This window comes from Buteo buteo, chromosome 7, assembly GCF_964188355.1.
Source record: "Buteo buteo chromosome 7, bButBut1.hap1.1, whole genome shotgun sequence".
In the NCBI taxonomy this organism is placed as follows: Eukaryota; Metazoa; Chordata; class Aves; order Accipitriformes; family Accipitridae; genus Buteo; species Buteo buteo.
The window spans coordinates 35,150,541-35,164,697 of NC_134177.1; the positions used below are offsets into that span (position 1 = coordinate 35,150,541).

A 14,157-nucleotide genomic window follows, 5' to 3' on the forward strand; every position below is an offset into this window, starting at 1 on the left:
TGTCCTGTGTCCTATCATGAGCCACGAAGTCAAAACATTGCTTGTATTTCATATCATCAAACAGAGGAGAAAGTAAGAAACTCTTAGCACAAGCCAGAGTAACACAGTCAAAGAAAATCCTTAAATCAGTGATGGCCACCTTATTTCCCCTCCCACCCAAATCCCTGAAGCAGCCTTTCTAAAGCACTTCTGCCTACTTTGGAATGCCATGTTCCAGGATCCCACAGAAGCAGAATTCCCCACAGAAGAAGAGAAACAAAAGAATGGAAAAAAAAAGCAAAGAGAAAAAATGTGCCATCCAAAAGAAGCACTAAGTGTCTGGACAGTCCTTCCAGCCATGTGGATCCTACTGACCTTCAGCACCTGCTCTAGATTCTCCAGCTTGGTTTGGAGTCCTTGATTCGTCTGAATTACTGAATCCCGTTCCTTAGTAACCAAAACAACCTGCAATCTCAGGTCAGCATTCTCAGATTCAACCTGAAGAGAAAGGATTTTCAATTAGCACAAGTAGCCATAGGTATTCCTTGTATAAATAATGAAGAACAATTTATTTCTCTATCTCAATAGCTTGTTTTGCAGACCTGCTTTCTACTTGTAATGATACCAAAATCATGATCCTCCTTTCCCTCCAGCTTTCACTCAAAACAAATACACAAGCATTTTTATCAGTCCTCAATGTGATGAACATTTTATTTGCACATACTGCGTCTCCCACTAGACTCATCTCCCCTCCCCATCTGCAAGGAGGAAGGGACTGGGATATGAACATGCTACATACTGAAGAGATAAAAAAGCTTGTAGACGTTTGTGCTTTTTTTGTAATCCTAGATGGTAGGATTAAACACAGAGAACAGTACAGAAAGTTCAGTAGCCTGCTGAAATCATGTTTACATCCTCCACTTACTACAGGGAATTCCAGCAATATATTTTGGTTCTAGAGTGTACTATGGCTTGATGACTATTAGCAATGCAGATTATCAAGCAAAGACAAACATTTCCACTTAGAACAGTTATTAAGTAAGTGAGAAGCCTTATGCATGGCGGCAACATTGACATATGGGACAGACAAGTGACTAACTCTTGTGCATTACATTTGTCCAGAGAAGGAGCTGGGAACAGTAACCCATGGAGAATCTTCATTGGAGTACCAACTCTTCCACCATTCTCACATGCAACATGTTACTAGAACAGAACCCTCTGAGATGCAGCCGCCCTCCCCTGAAATCTACTCTGCAAACTGAACAGTGCAAACATCCTGCCTTTGTCCCTGCTTTTGGGTTTTCCATCTGGCAAGGGCAGCTTTGAATTGCAGGGGTGGCTTTCTCCCCTGCCCCATCATCATCCACCAAAACCCCTCTTTGAGGATGACAAAAAAATGTCAGACGTGACTGAGGACTTTCAAACACACCATATGCTTGCACCACTTGCAGTGATGGGTTCTGCTCTACTACCGCCCTGACCAGCGCACACTGCTCCCCACTAACCACTGTCTGTCTTTGGTTATGAACTCATTAACAAGTTACCACAGGTAAACCAAGTAGGAACTTCAGTAAGGACAAAGCATCTCAGTCAAGTCTTGGGAAACTCTGTAATAAAAATAGGGCAGTTAACTGCTCTGCTTGCAGTTACCACAGGGTACGCAGGACAGAGAGGTATACAGATGGGCACATGACCATTACTCAGCTGGCAACTTGAAAACCTAGCATGCTAGCAAGTTCTTCTCAGCAAAATTTTACAGAAACTAACGCTCCATCTGACAAAGATACTGCTTTTTACCTGTCCTGCCCATTCAGCCTTCTCGTTCAGCTGCAAGTTCTCTTTGGCCAGTCGTGCATTTTCACTTTGTACCTCCTGCAGCTGGATCTCCTGTCCAGAAAGAGCAGGCATTACTACACCAAGGCCCGCAGACTAACTCCCCCAAATTTTTCTGCAGAGCAGCTCCACTGCTCCTCTTGACTGATGGTGCAGGATGCTGATGGGATGCTGCCTGAGAAGTGGAAGGCAACAGCATGCAGCACCACTGAAGCAGATACCAGCTTTGTGCCAGACAATCTCTTCAGTTTCCTTTCCCATTTATGTAGCGTCCAAGCCCAGAATGAGGAAGACATTTCCTTGTCTACTTCACAGCTCCAGTGTCACATTATTTACATATCATCTCCACCTACAACAATTCATCAAGTTTCACTGTTGGTTCAAGATCAGAGTCCTGACAAATTTCAGTTAAGGAAGAAAAATTATTTGGAAGAATGATGACAAAGAGAGTTCTAGACTGCAAACTCAAAAGAGTTTTAAATGGCTGACTCTGAAACCAGGATTCAGCCTGGAGTTAAGAAAGCAACATGAGCCAGCTATCACTCTGCCTTAGAGAATAGTCTGAGCAGGTAGGAGGCCATGGACATATGGAGAGACGCTGACTAAATTTGTCAGGTCCAGTCCATCTGCAGCAACTTTGTACAGCATTAGAGGAATTTAATAGTTGCATAATCACATGACTCCACACAGACACACACATATTTCCCCATCCCAAAGTTTTATGGATCATCAAATATTTTCTGGCTATCTCAACTGCTAATTCCCTGTGCACACAGTTTAAGTCCCAGTACTTCAAGGTGAGTTGGTCCCTTCCTGACCTTGAAAAGCTACTGTCTAACAGCATACAGTGACCAACTTATTCCTTAAACGCCCCATTCTAACCCAGACAATGAGGCTGAGCTATGCACTATGAACTGCACATGAGTCTGAGCTGCACATTAGAACTGACCTGAACTGAGATTTCAGCAAGACATAAAACATCTATTCAGAAGGTAAGCACCCTTGGGTGAAACTATACATTGTCATAGTCACTAATGCCACCAGTACTGCTCAGCGAAGTAGAAACAGAAGGGAGAAATCCAGATGCTGTGATATGACCTGCAAAACTTCTATGAAATTAAACAAAGGCAAGATTTCATCCAACAAATAAGAAGCGCAAGAAAATGACCATGGGTTTTTGTAATTACCATCTCAAGATGTAGAAATCTTTCAACACTTGTCTGGAGTGCATGTGAAAATGGTAAGTACCAACTCAAACTAGCAAAGGCCACAGAGTTTCACGTGGTAATTTATGTAGCTATATTCAACCCACAGCTAGCTGAAAGCTAAATAAACAATTCCAGCCTCAAGGGCTGGAGCCCAAAATTTGTGACACTGTTCAAATTAAGAGAAAGACTGGTGATTCCTTATTAAGATAAACTGAAGGGAATCCAAGAGAGGCACACAACCTCCTCTTTACCATTATGCTCACAACAGTAGGCAACAAGAATACTTACTAGTTCTTGGCATCTTTTATGCTTTTTCCTCACTTCATGCTCAAGGTTTTCACATTTTTTGCGCTTTTTCTTGAGTTCAAATTCCTGCACGAAGCAAGCATAAGTAGATCAGCAAATCCACATTCTTAAAATGCATAAGAAATTCAAGCCCAGCATCTTGGACCCAATGCTGTATTAGCTATTTTTATTTTTCTTAAGAAAATCTCTTCATGGCAAACATAAACAATATAGAAACCAAGGGAGATTTTTTTGTAAAAGGTATTAAAATCAAGAAACTTTCGAAGTGAAACAGCTATTCCTCTCTTCCCCAAGTCTTTCAGCTTCTGGAAACAGTTCTCCTTTTCCCATTTGCACAGATTGTTCCTATTTGTACAGGATAGTATGGAGGACAGGATACAGGGGACAAAGAGACAGCTGTGCAAAATATCCAGCTTGAAACACTAGCTGTGCCATCTTAGCTCCTATTCTAATCCAAATGACATCTAATGGAGAGCAGACATCCTCTGGTTATGCACCTTTATCTGCAGTTACTCACTACCACTCCTGGTTCCTCAGATAGATAAGAACTGCTAAACCTCACTGTGAACTGTCCTAGTTTGCTGGAATAATTGACAAGGGTCATATTCCTCACACGACATCTGTTCCAGGTCAGTCATATCTGTTCCCAGTTCAAATAAGACTAAACCAAACACAGCACACAATCTACTGGCGTGTTTCCATCTAGTTTTAGTGTGACAGCCAGCCCAATACTTGGAGCTGCCACCCAGCAACACTCTCCATGCAGACGGCCTGTGTTTTCCCACCAATTCCTCAAGCTTCCCACTTTTGCACAGCAGCTGCACCTAAAAAGACTTCAGTCCCCAAAATCTCTGCCTGGATTGCACAGGTGAAAACCCCAAGAAAAAGTATAGCACTCCTTCACCCAAAACCATGTTCACAACTCACCAGTTGCTGTATCTGTTGGCTGCTCTCTTGGTCTGTTATTGCATTTTTGGGAGGGAAATTTTCATGTCCTTCAGAGGCAGGTCCCAGCGGTTGCACAGCTGGTTCCACCTGGAAAGCAAGCAAGATGCCAGAGAGCTCAGGGACAGCCAGGACTACAGAGAACACCACGCACACCGAGGGAGAAGAGGCTCTCTTGGCAGTACCACCTGGGAGAGCAATGCTCCGCATGCAAGCCCCTGATCTCTGAACTGCACGACTGGACATGGAGAAAGGTGAACACTATGCCAGGGATCTCTCAGCCACCACAGAACTGTGCTGGGTGTCTTCTGGAGCCCAGCACCAATCAATCCAGCTTGACCAAACCACCCACATGCAACAGTAGGCTCCAGAAAGCTCTCAGATCTGAGTTCCCCTTTGTGCCTCATCTAAGGTTTCAATGAGAAGCATCAGCAACACCTTTCATGGTCCTCTCCAAAGCAATAAAAAGAAGATGGAAGCTGGTCAGATGGGAGAACACAACCCTCATAAACAAGAGAAAGCAGAAATCAGTGAAGATGTCAGAATCTAAAGGCAGGGAAGAGCAGACAAAAAATACCAAGAAATGGAGCATCCCACCTCAGCTAGTAGCTGGGAAGGACTGAAATGGCAGCAGATGTGCTATGGCTTATGTGCCACCACCAAACCAGATGAAAGAAGACACTTTTCTGTACACAAGTTTCTAATAAAATGCCTTTTAATTTGGGCTACAGACAAACACACCTTTAATCCTCTGAATTTTCTCTCTCAACTGATATTTGACTTAACATTGTCTGCCTAGAGTAATCTGTGACAGCAAGGCAAGGCCTGAGGTAAACAGAAGAAAAAGGGCTTTGATAATGTTTTAAACAACGAATTTAAAGTCACTTTTGATAAACAGATTTAGGGACAGGAGAACTTTAGGATCATCAAAGCCAACTTGTACAGTGAGCAAGCAGCAGGATTTTGTGACTCCATCTCAGCCTTTAACCTTCGGTTGACCTCTCGTCAGAAGCGGAATTTCTCACTTCACTTTGAACACCTACAGTACTGAGGGACCTACGTTACGAAATCTGAGCTCCCTTTACAGTCAGTCATTAGGACACTGTCTAAGCATTGTACGTAAAATGTGATTTCTTTTACCTATTTTAGGCTTGAAAGCCACAGGTTTTAACTGTTCATGACTCCACCGCTGAAAGTCAGAAAACTCCGAGACTACACTCAAGCCCAGGCTATCAAAGTTTTCACATTTTCTGCTACAAGGAAAATTCTGAAACCACCCCTCACATGAACATTATTCCCTACCACCCATGGAATAAGGTTAACTTAGGAGTTTGGCAGTCTGAGCACCAACCAGTGGCTGGAAGTCTGGAGATCCTCCACCCAAGCCACAGTACCTTACAAACCCCAGCTCTTGGGAGCTTTCAGACATGCTGTGAAACCAGTATTTCACTCTGGAATATCCATGTGCAAATGTTTCTGGGACTTTTTTTTTTTTAAACCACTTGGCACATGCCAAGCTTCAAATCTGTATTTCACACCTCCCCTCCAAAATTATGCTTGCTTGCAAACTGAAAATGTTGCATTTTAGTCAACTTTAATGAAATTAGGTCCCCAAGGAATGCTAACGGATGCCACCTAAGGTTAGATACTGACTGCACAAGTACCATGCACTATGCTTCACAAGTCACGCTCTCTTGCAAATAGATATGCAAGACAAATTTTCTTGTTTGTGATCATCTCCCAGCAAAAAGCTAAACAAAATCATGACACTCCTAATTACAGACAACTTACAAAAATTACAAAATTATAAATTTGCCCACATGGACCTAATTTCCACCCAAGAACAAAGACTTGCCCCCAGCCACATGCTCATCTACTGCTATTTTTATGCAGAACCCAGTCTCATCACCGTATTAAACAACTGATAAATGAGACTGGCACATATCACAAAGAGAGCTGTGACCTGGAGCTGTGCCACCTCATTCACAGCACAGACTGGAAGATGCTCAATGAATGAGCCAGGTGCAAGGAATCTGTTCAACCATACAGTTAAAAATCAGTGTAGAACAGCTGCTTCCCACCCTCAGCACTATCAACCTGGGGTACACTGACTTTGGCAGAGACCCTGCTGAGAGAGCAGGGTGGGGCTGTACAACTGATCAGCATCCCCAGGCTGTACCAGCTAAAGCCAAATATACAACAGGCACAGAAGTATCTGTACTTTGGCAAATGACCAGAAAGTTTAAAGCACACAACAGAGTAAATTAAAAATGCTGTAGACTTTCTGAAAGCTCTGCCCTTGGCACCCAGAAAGCATCATTGCAATCCTGCCGCAAAAGAATTGCTACAGCGTTTTCCACCTAGCCATGGCCCATTCCCACAGCTGTGCCAGGGCAGCTCTGTGCAGTGTCAGGCAGAGCTGGACCAGAAAACTGATGCAGGTTACAGGACAAGGCAGGAAGAAGGCTGGGTTTGCTAGGTTGTCTTTAACTCAGATCCATCACATCCCACTGCTCAGTATGGGTTGCACTGACACAACTGAAGGGACAGTGGGAACAAGCAGTGGTGAACAGGAGGCTGTTTACACACCACTACCACCACTGAAAAAAATCCCTGCTAAATTATGATTTGACATTACAGAGATAAACATCAACCCAAAACCCTAAATAAAGAACTAGAGAAATCAGAAGGAGAACAGAGGAATGGTATTTTCCAAGGACACTTAGAGGAGAAGGTTGCTTTTTATAGTCTGAGGAAGTTCTTTGAAAGCTGGGGGATACTGCACTGATGCCATGTACTGAGGAGCAGGACAGAAGAACAAAGTAATTTCTTTTAATTACGATAACTGTGGTTACTTCCCCAAGAGCTGACTTCCTCCTCCACATGGCACTACTGTGCCTGCATGAATACAGCCCGTTGAGCCCAGGGTGTTCTGCGCTACAGGTTTCAGCTAAGAGACTGGCAACAGCCTCCTTGCTCCATCTTCACTACTGCTGTTGGGCTTAGTCTTGTTGCTATTTATCAGCCAGAAAAACTTTTGACAATGACAACAGACTCTCCTGAATCAGAGAAATAAAGAGCATCCATGAGAAAGACTGTAATACATGTTTTTGTCTGACAGAACCTGCAGAGTCAGTTGAAAACCAAGGTATGGAAGGGCCATTCAAGGAAGACAAGGGCAGAGGGAAAAAAAAAAGTCTGTGCATCCCTCTTCATCATGGAGGAATTTGGGGCATGAGGGGCCACAAGGGCAGAAATCTTCAACTATGAAGAACAGTCCTGAAGATCTCTCTCAAACTGAACTGTCTATAAGAACTGTGGAAGTGAACAAAATAAAGAGTAACAAATCACCAAGATTAGACAATATTCACCCAGGGGCTCAAAAACCCCCTTCAGCATGAACTGAATCTCTCACTTCAGCAGTAACTGAATCAAGACGTGCACTGTGTCACTTCCCTGACAGTACCTTAATACAAAATAACTGGAAGGTGGCAAATGTCAAGTATTAAGAGTATCCCAGTGGAGATCTGTGGAAACACAGACCAGTACATTTGACACCTGCTCTGCGCAAACTAATAGAAATTGCAACAAAGATTAGGCAGATACTTAAAAAAAACCAAACAAACATATATTGGGGAAAAAAACCCTCACATTCACAAATCTATAAAGAGTTTTTCTAAGGTGTCAGCAAGCAAACAGGTAAGGGAGATCCAGTAGGTACAATCTGCTTGGGTGCTCTGAACACATTCAGCTGCAATGTTTTGAAAGGCTTCTGCAGACACTGAGCCACCACAGGATGAGGGGAAAGGTTTTCTCTTGGGCAAATATCTAGTAGAAATGAGAGGACTAAAAGAGAGGCAGCAGGAACCGTGCTCTTCAAGTACTGATATAGCAAAGAGACAAATGGTGGAGAGGGCCTCATGACACTGAGATTACAGAGGGCCATCAGACAAATGATGTTTTAATAGAACCCACTGCTTAGACAAAAAGGCAAAAAGATCTATTGGGAAAAGGAGAGAAAACTTCATTATGCCACCATATAAATCAATGACACAGTGTCTGGGATACTGCATGCAGCGCTGCTTCCCCCAACACAAAAATGACAGAGAAAATGTACAAAAGAAGAAAACAAAGATGATTAACACTGAATAATGAAAGAGGCTAGAAAGAAACAAAGTAACAGCTGAAGAAGAGGGGCCTATAAACTCATGAGTGACTTAGGAAAGATGAACAAGGAATGAATATTCAATACATCTTCTATAAGCAATGGGGAGCAATAAATGAGAGCAGCTGCTGGGAGCTTGGGGGGATGATGAGTTGCCCATCCTCACACAGCCTACAGATGTGAAATTCTGCCACGGGACACCGCGGGTGCTGAAAACTTCGGAAAGAACCCGGGTGAACTCACACAAAACAAACCCACCAGGAGCCAGCGGAACCCGCGGTGCCGCCCCTGGCTCGCGAAACCCACAAACCGCCAGAGCTGGGGGGGCACCGGGCCGCACCTGGCACCCCCGGCCCGGCCCCACGCACCCACCCACCCGCCTGCCAGCCCGGCCTGCCGGCGGCCCTGGAGGCCTCTGCCGGGCCCTCACCCCCGGCCCGGCCCCGGCCCCGGCCCCGGCTCCGGCTCCGGCTCCGGCTCCGGCTCCGGCTCCCAGGAGCGCCCACCAGGACCGACCCAGTCCTCGGCCCCCGCGGTGGGCTGAGCCCCTTGGCCAGCCCCGGCCCCCTCACCGCGGCTTCGACCTCCTTTGTGGAGGACTTCGCCCCCCAGCGCTAAGGAAAGGCCCCGCTGCCCCACCCCGCAGGCAACGGAGGCCCCCGGCGGGCCTGTCCCGGCGGCCCGGGAGTGGCTCGGCCCCGCCGCGGGAGAGGCGCACCCCGCCGGTGCCTCGGGCCCGCCTCGCCTCGCCTCGGCCCCGGCCCCCGGCGGAGGCACCGTCAGCCGCCCCCGGCCCGGCCCGGCCCGGCCCGGCGAGGGGCACCGCGGGAGGGCTCGGCCTTACCTGCCGGCTGCGCGGCCCGCCAGCGGGGAGGCGGCGCCCTGAGGCGGCCCGGATTTGCCGGGCCGTACCACTGCGGCCGCGGAGGGGCGGCCGGGGCCGGGGCCGGGGCCGGGGCCGGGGCCCGGGAGGCGGTCAGGCCGCGGCCCTGCTCCTCAGCGCGGGCTGGGCCTGAGACCTGGCCCGCCTCGGGGGCTCACCCCGGCTGGGGCCCTTGCGCCGGGGGAGGTGGGGAGGTGGGGCAGGGCGCTGGGGTCGTGCGGGGAACGGGCCGGTCCCCGGCAGGGGACAGGGATGAGGGTCATGGAGCTGCAGGCCTCCCTGCCAGCGCGGCCATGGGTGCCCATCGCTCACCCACTGGGAGGCAATGTCCGAACCTCAGCAAACACTGAAAATGTTTGTTTTCAGCAAATGAGGACAAAAAGAGGTGTTGCCTAGGTTCCTAGGCTGGAAAAAACCAGCACGGGAGCCCTGCGCTGGGGAAGATGAGCAGGACAAAGACCCCGGCGTGGCTCAGCATCCCCGCGCTGGAGTGGGCGGCCAGCAGCGTCCACATCCCCCTTCACCTGGTGAGACCTGGCGCTTGCATCGGTCATTCTTGAAACAAGCACAGCACCTGTTCGCAGCGGGTGTGAGCCACAGCGCCCACATACTCTTCCGAAGTTTCCTAAGAACAGTAATTAATTGAGTAATTAAACAGCAAAACTTTTAGGTTGCTGACCCACTTGTCTCACCTCTCTGTGTGCTTCCTTTCCAAGCATTGGGTCTCCCAAGCAGGCTTCCTTTGCTAGAGGTGAACTTTTGATGCAGGTATTTAGCATTGGTATGGGTGGTCCCAGGCGTGTGGCAGTGCTTGGCAAAGCGCTGTCTGAACTGATTTTAGAGGAACGTAGACACTCCTTGAAATTCTTCAGCGCGATCTGCCTCTGCAGCCGTAACACCTCTCTTTGGGATTCCCGCAACAGGCGATCAAACTCGATGACATTCAGGCAGCGAGGGTCATCCTGTGGGAAACACAAACATGACATTGTGTTGCTGACAAGCTCTAAAAGGTGGAACAGGTCGGGGTGGTGATTTCACATACAAACTCCAAAAGCCTTACTGAGGAGACACTGGCAAAAACCAGGTAATGTGGCAGACAGATTTCTGTTTCCTGGGTCTCCAAAGCCTCAAAAGCAGTCGCTTTGCATCCCTTATGCAAATGCATTATTCCTCCCACAGATAAAAACTAGCCTGTAATGCTTCTGCAGGTATCCCAGCCCAAAGCAAGAGGGCTTTTCTAAGTGTGTGCTTTCCCAGTGCTTGCCAGCAGAGAGCGTGTCAGGATAACGTAATTTAATTTCCCAGCCAAACGAGAGCCTTAGCAAGTTTACCTCCTTGCTGTGGGTGCTGGCATTCTCTGCAGCCCTAACGGTGGCTAGGGCTTTAAATGCTGGAAAGAATGAAGAACATCTGGGATTTGTTCAGTTTTCTCTCTCGGTATAATGTTTGGTTTTCAAACATTCTTGATTTCTAACCTCGTCAGAGACTACTGTCTCTGTGTGGGTGGACCCCTATCTTTAGCAAAAAGAGTCACTCCCATTCACTCTGGACCCAAAGCCAGCAGCTTTGGAGGGAAATCAGTGCAATCTTACTCTCACAAAAATGGTGAGAATATGTCATCAGCTTGTTTAATTCTTCAAAGGTTTTCAGATTTCAGGAAGCTGAAGCAGCACATATCTGCATGTCCATACATACGTACAAAAGCTGGTTATGAAAACCTGTCTTTACAAATACGCTGCTGGAGGAGACATTGCTCATTCCCCTGGAAAGCTCCTAAGCCAGTGAATTCAACATATAATTGGTATCCAGGACAAATTTAATCAGCTTCCCCATTCTCTTCTTTTTCACCCTAAAAATAGCATGTGCTTTATAAATACAATTTGCGTAGAAAACCATGGTTACTCTCACGCTACAAGGGGGAAACTGAGGCAGCATTAATGGGAACTGATTACAGATTCAAGAAGTGAGCAGCTGGGTCTCCTCTGTGCCAGACCCATGTTCAGGCTATCAGGGTAGTAGTTCTTTTAACAAAATTGGCTGTGGCTCTGTGTAAAATCTCCCTTCCCCCACCAAAAAAAAAAGGCAGCTATTCCCAACAGACAGCCTCCGAAGCCTGGGGGAACAAGGGACTAGAAAAAAAGCTCACTCCTCCACTCACAGTTTCTATTATACACGTCCCCTGCAGCTGCCTGGCTGTTGCCCTCAATCCCCCGCTTCCAAGAATCCATGCTGCAAGAAATTGCAGCCTGTTTTAGCTGGAGCTGGGGTTTGGTTGGAAGCCCATCACCAGAGCATGATCTCAGGAAATAATTTTATCCTATCCTAAGACCCCTGACTTTGCAAAACAAGGCCAATGCTTTTGCAGCCCAGCACGCAGAGTGTCCGTCCTGCCACTGGAAAGGAACTGAGTAGATCCACGACATAGCTACTGAAAAAATTGTGCTGATTTAAATACCCTAGATTAAAATTGATTTGGTTACAAACTCTGAGCATGCACATAATATCTCTGCATATAAACCCCTTCATTGGCATAGTGCATTTTGCATGCTGCAGACAGATTAGGTGAATTTTGAATTTTAACTAGCTGAAAATTAAAATTTAATGAGTGGCTTGGTTGGAAGGGAAATGGGAAAAACATGATCAGACAGAATGATCTCTTCTCTGTGGATTCCCTGCTCATGTATCGATGCCCCCATTACTGGTCCCTCAGCGGTTACACAAACAGACCGTCTGGTCTCACCTGCTGAACCAGGGTGGTCACCCAAGCCCTAGCAAGGCAGCGGCTGAATTCATCAACCCTGAGGACTGCACCCATGTGTATTTCCTTGGCTAATAATGAATCTTGCTCACCCGCCTTTGTCACATTCCTCTACAATTTGTCACTCCTGTCCCTGGCAGATTCAGTTTGCCCAGCATGCTCTGCTAGGAAAACCAGACTGTTCTGCAGAGGGTCTGTTCCCACTCCTGTGGGGGTCTGCGGTGAGAAATCAAGAGGACAGAAAGGGAATTTCTTCTTGGTGACACCATAGAGCACAGTCAGACCTGGATAACTTTCTCATGTGTTTTAATGCCGGAAGGGATCAGTGGGGCAGCCTGTACAAACAGTAAACACCCAATCATTCTTCTGATGAGATCTACGTTAGGGAAAGACTGAGAATCTACCTTCAAACCCATAGTTAAAGTGAACATACGGCAAGGTATGTTCAGGGACAGAAATAAAACTGCTTTAAGCGAGAAAGTATTTGTCACCTAAATATCATGTAAGTAGGGTGGATAGAAATGTAAGCATTCATTCAGCTCAGCTGGGTGCTGGAACATAGGGTTGCACTTGACCACATTTGCATTAGCAGAACAGGGGGAATCCAGTGCAAGCCCTAGTGTTACTGAGCTTCTCATGAGAGTGTATTAACTGACCTAAACTAAAAACATCCAGCTCATGAACAAAAGACGTATGTGATATGCCCAGAAGAGGTTGCTTTAGTCACCTTGAGTGGGAATCATTTCACCTAGCCTCAGATGTCTGCAGAGGCTCCTTCCAGGGTCATTGCAGAGAAGTTGTGCTTTGAGGGAGCGACACATCCAACCAGTTTTAGACATCTGTCTTGGGATCAGCTGAATTATCCCTTTTATCACATCATTTATATTGGCAAGTTCTGTGCTGGTGCTGAGGGGAACCTGGTCACCAGCCCAGGTGCAGGCATCAGCATTGTAGATTGATTTCATGAACACCCACCCCTGTCTAACGATTTGTACCCTTAGTCATAGTCATACAAGGATGCACCTGGTTGTCACCAGTCTCATGGTGGCTGTGAGCACTTGGAAACCTGCAGCTCAAGACACGGGATTTAGACTGGTTCATGGGAACATGCTTAGCTGGTTTACTTTTTAAAGAAACACTTTAAAAGGAGGTCCTGCTTCTGCATCTTCCTTGAAGCTCAGCACTGTGAAAAAAAGTCATCCTGTATTTGTGGCTTCTTGGGGCTTCCCAGGGGGGTAGTTTTAGTCACTGCTGAAGATGACAGCTCAGACCCATGAATTCACGGAGGGACAACCAGGGTGTCCCCCAGCACACTGTTCTGGAGGGGACCGGACACCAGCTCTGCCACACATTCACCCAATGTCTGCCATCCAAATCACACATCAAATGTCCTCTGTTTTCAGTCTGCACTTGGGGCTAATTGCCCTCATCCCGATTCCTGGAGCCTGGTTCCCATCACTGTTGTTGCACTGCTTGTCCCCAGCCACTGACTGATGTCCCAAAAAGTGTCTCACCTTCCCTGCGATGAGTTTAGCCTGCAGCTCCCGGCACTCCTGCTGCAGAGCTTCAATCTGCTTGTCTTTTGCCAGGAGAGCACTGGCTTGCTCTGTCAGGTCCTTGGCACGCTGGCAGGCAAATGCTTTTTTACACAGCTCCAGGCTGGAGCCCTTCAGAGGCACCGGAGCAGTTACCTACACCGGAGAGAGCAGCAAGGGAGAAAACCATATGTGTTGGTGTTTGTTAACCACCACCCATCACTGCAACAGCCATCAGGCAGGGAGCACTGTCAAGAAACACAGCCTAGCCCCAAAGGTCAGACAAGCAGAGGAGCATGACAGATGTACAAAAAAGTAGGAGGAGAAAGGAAAAGCTGGATGGAGAAGTGGATCAGAGAAGAGGTGGGAAGGAGAAGGTGCTCAGCAGATGAGGCCAATGGGTATAGTCAGCACAGGGGGTGCAGGCAGGGCAACAGCTGGTGGAGAGAGGAGAGAAAAACACAACAGAGGCAGAAAGACAGAAGGCAGCAGAGAGGAGGAGAGGAGGATGGCAGGAAAGATGTGCATGGGAGCAAACTAGGAAG

The 14,157-nt window shown here is 47.2% G+C and overlaps 1 protein-coding gene across 16 annotated transcripts in view; it reads right to left on the bottom strand.

The window, feature by feature from the left end:
* Positions 1–9,330, bottom strand: part of TSPOAP1 (TSPO associated protein 1) — a 52,603-nt gene extending 43,273 nt beyond the window's left edge. For 5 of the 16 annotated variants that reach the window (XR_012651042.1, XM_075032381.1, XM_075032380.1 and 2 more), the window contains exons 1-4: positions 4,254–5,589; positions 3,309–3,392; positions 1,777–1,866; positions 355–477 (exon numbers count right to left, since the gene is read on the bottom strand). Coding sequence is in view for 12 of the 16 variants with exons in the window: in XM_075032381.1 (XP_074888482.1) it covers positions 355–477; positions 1,777–1,866; positions 3,309–3,392; positions 4,254–4,517 (561 nt within the window). In the remaining 4 variants the exon portion in view is untranslated. Of the gene's footprint in view, positions 1–354; positions 478–1,776; positions 1,867–3,308; positions 3,393–4,253; positions 5,590–9,280 lie in introns of those variants that run through there. The other 11 variants (XR_012651043.1, XR_012651044.1, XM_075032382.1 and 8 more) reach the window with 6 other exon arrangements.
* Between the last annotated feature and the right edge of the window lie 4,827 nt (positions 9,331–14,157).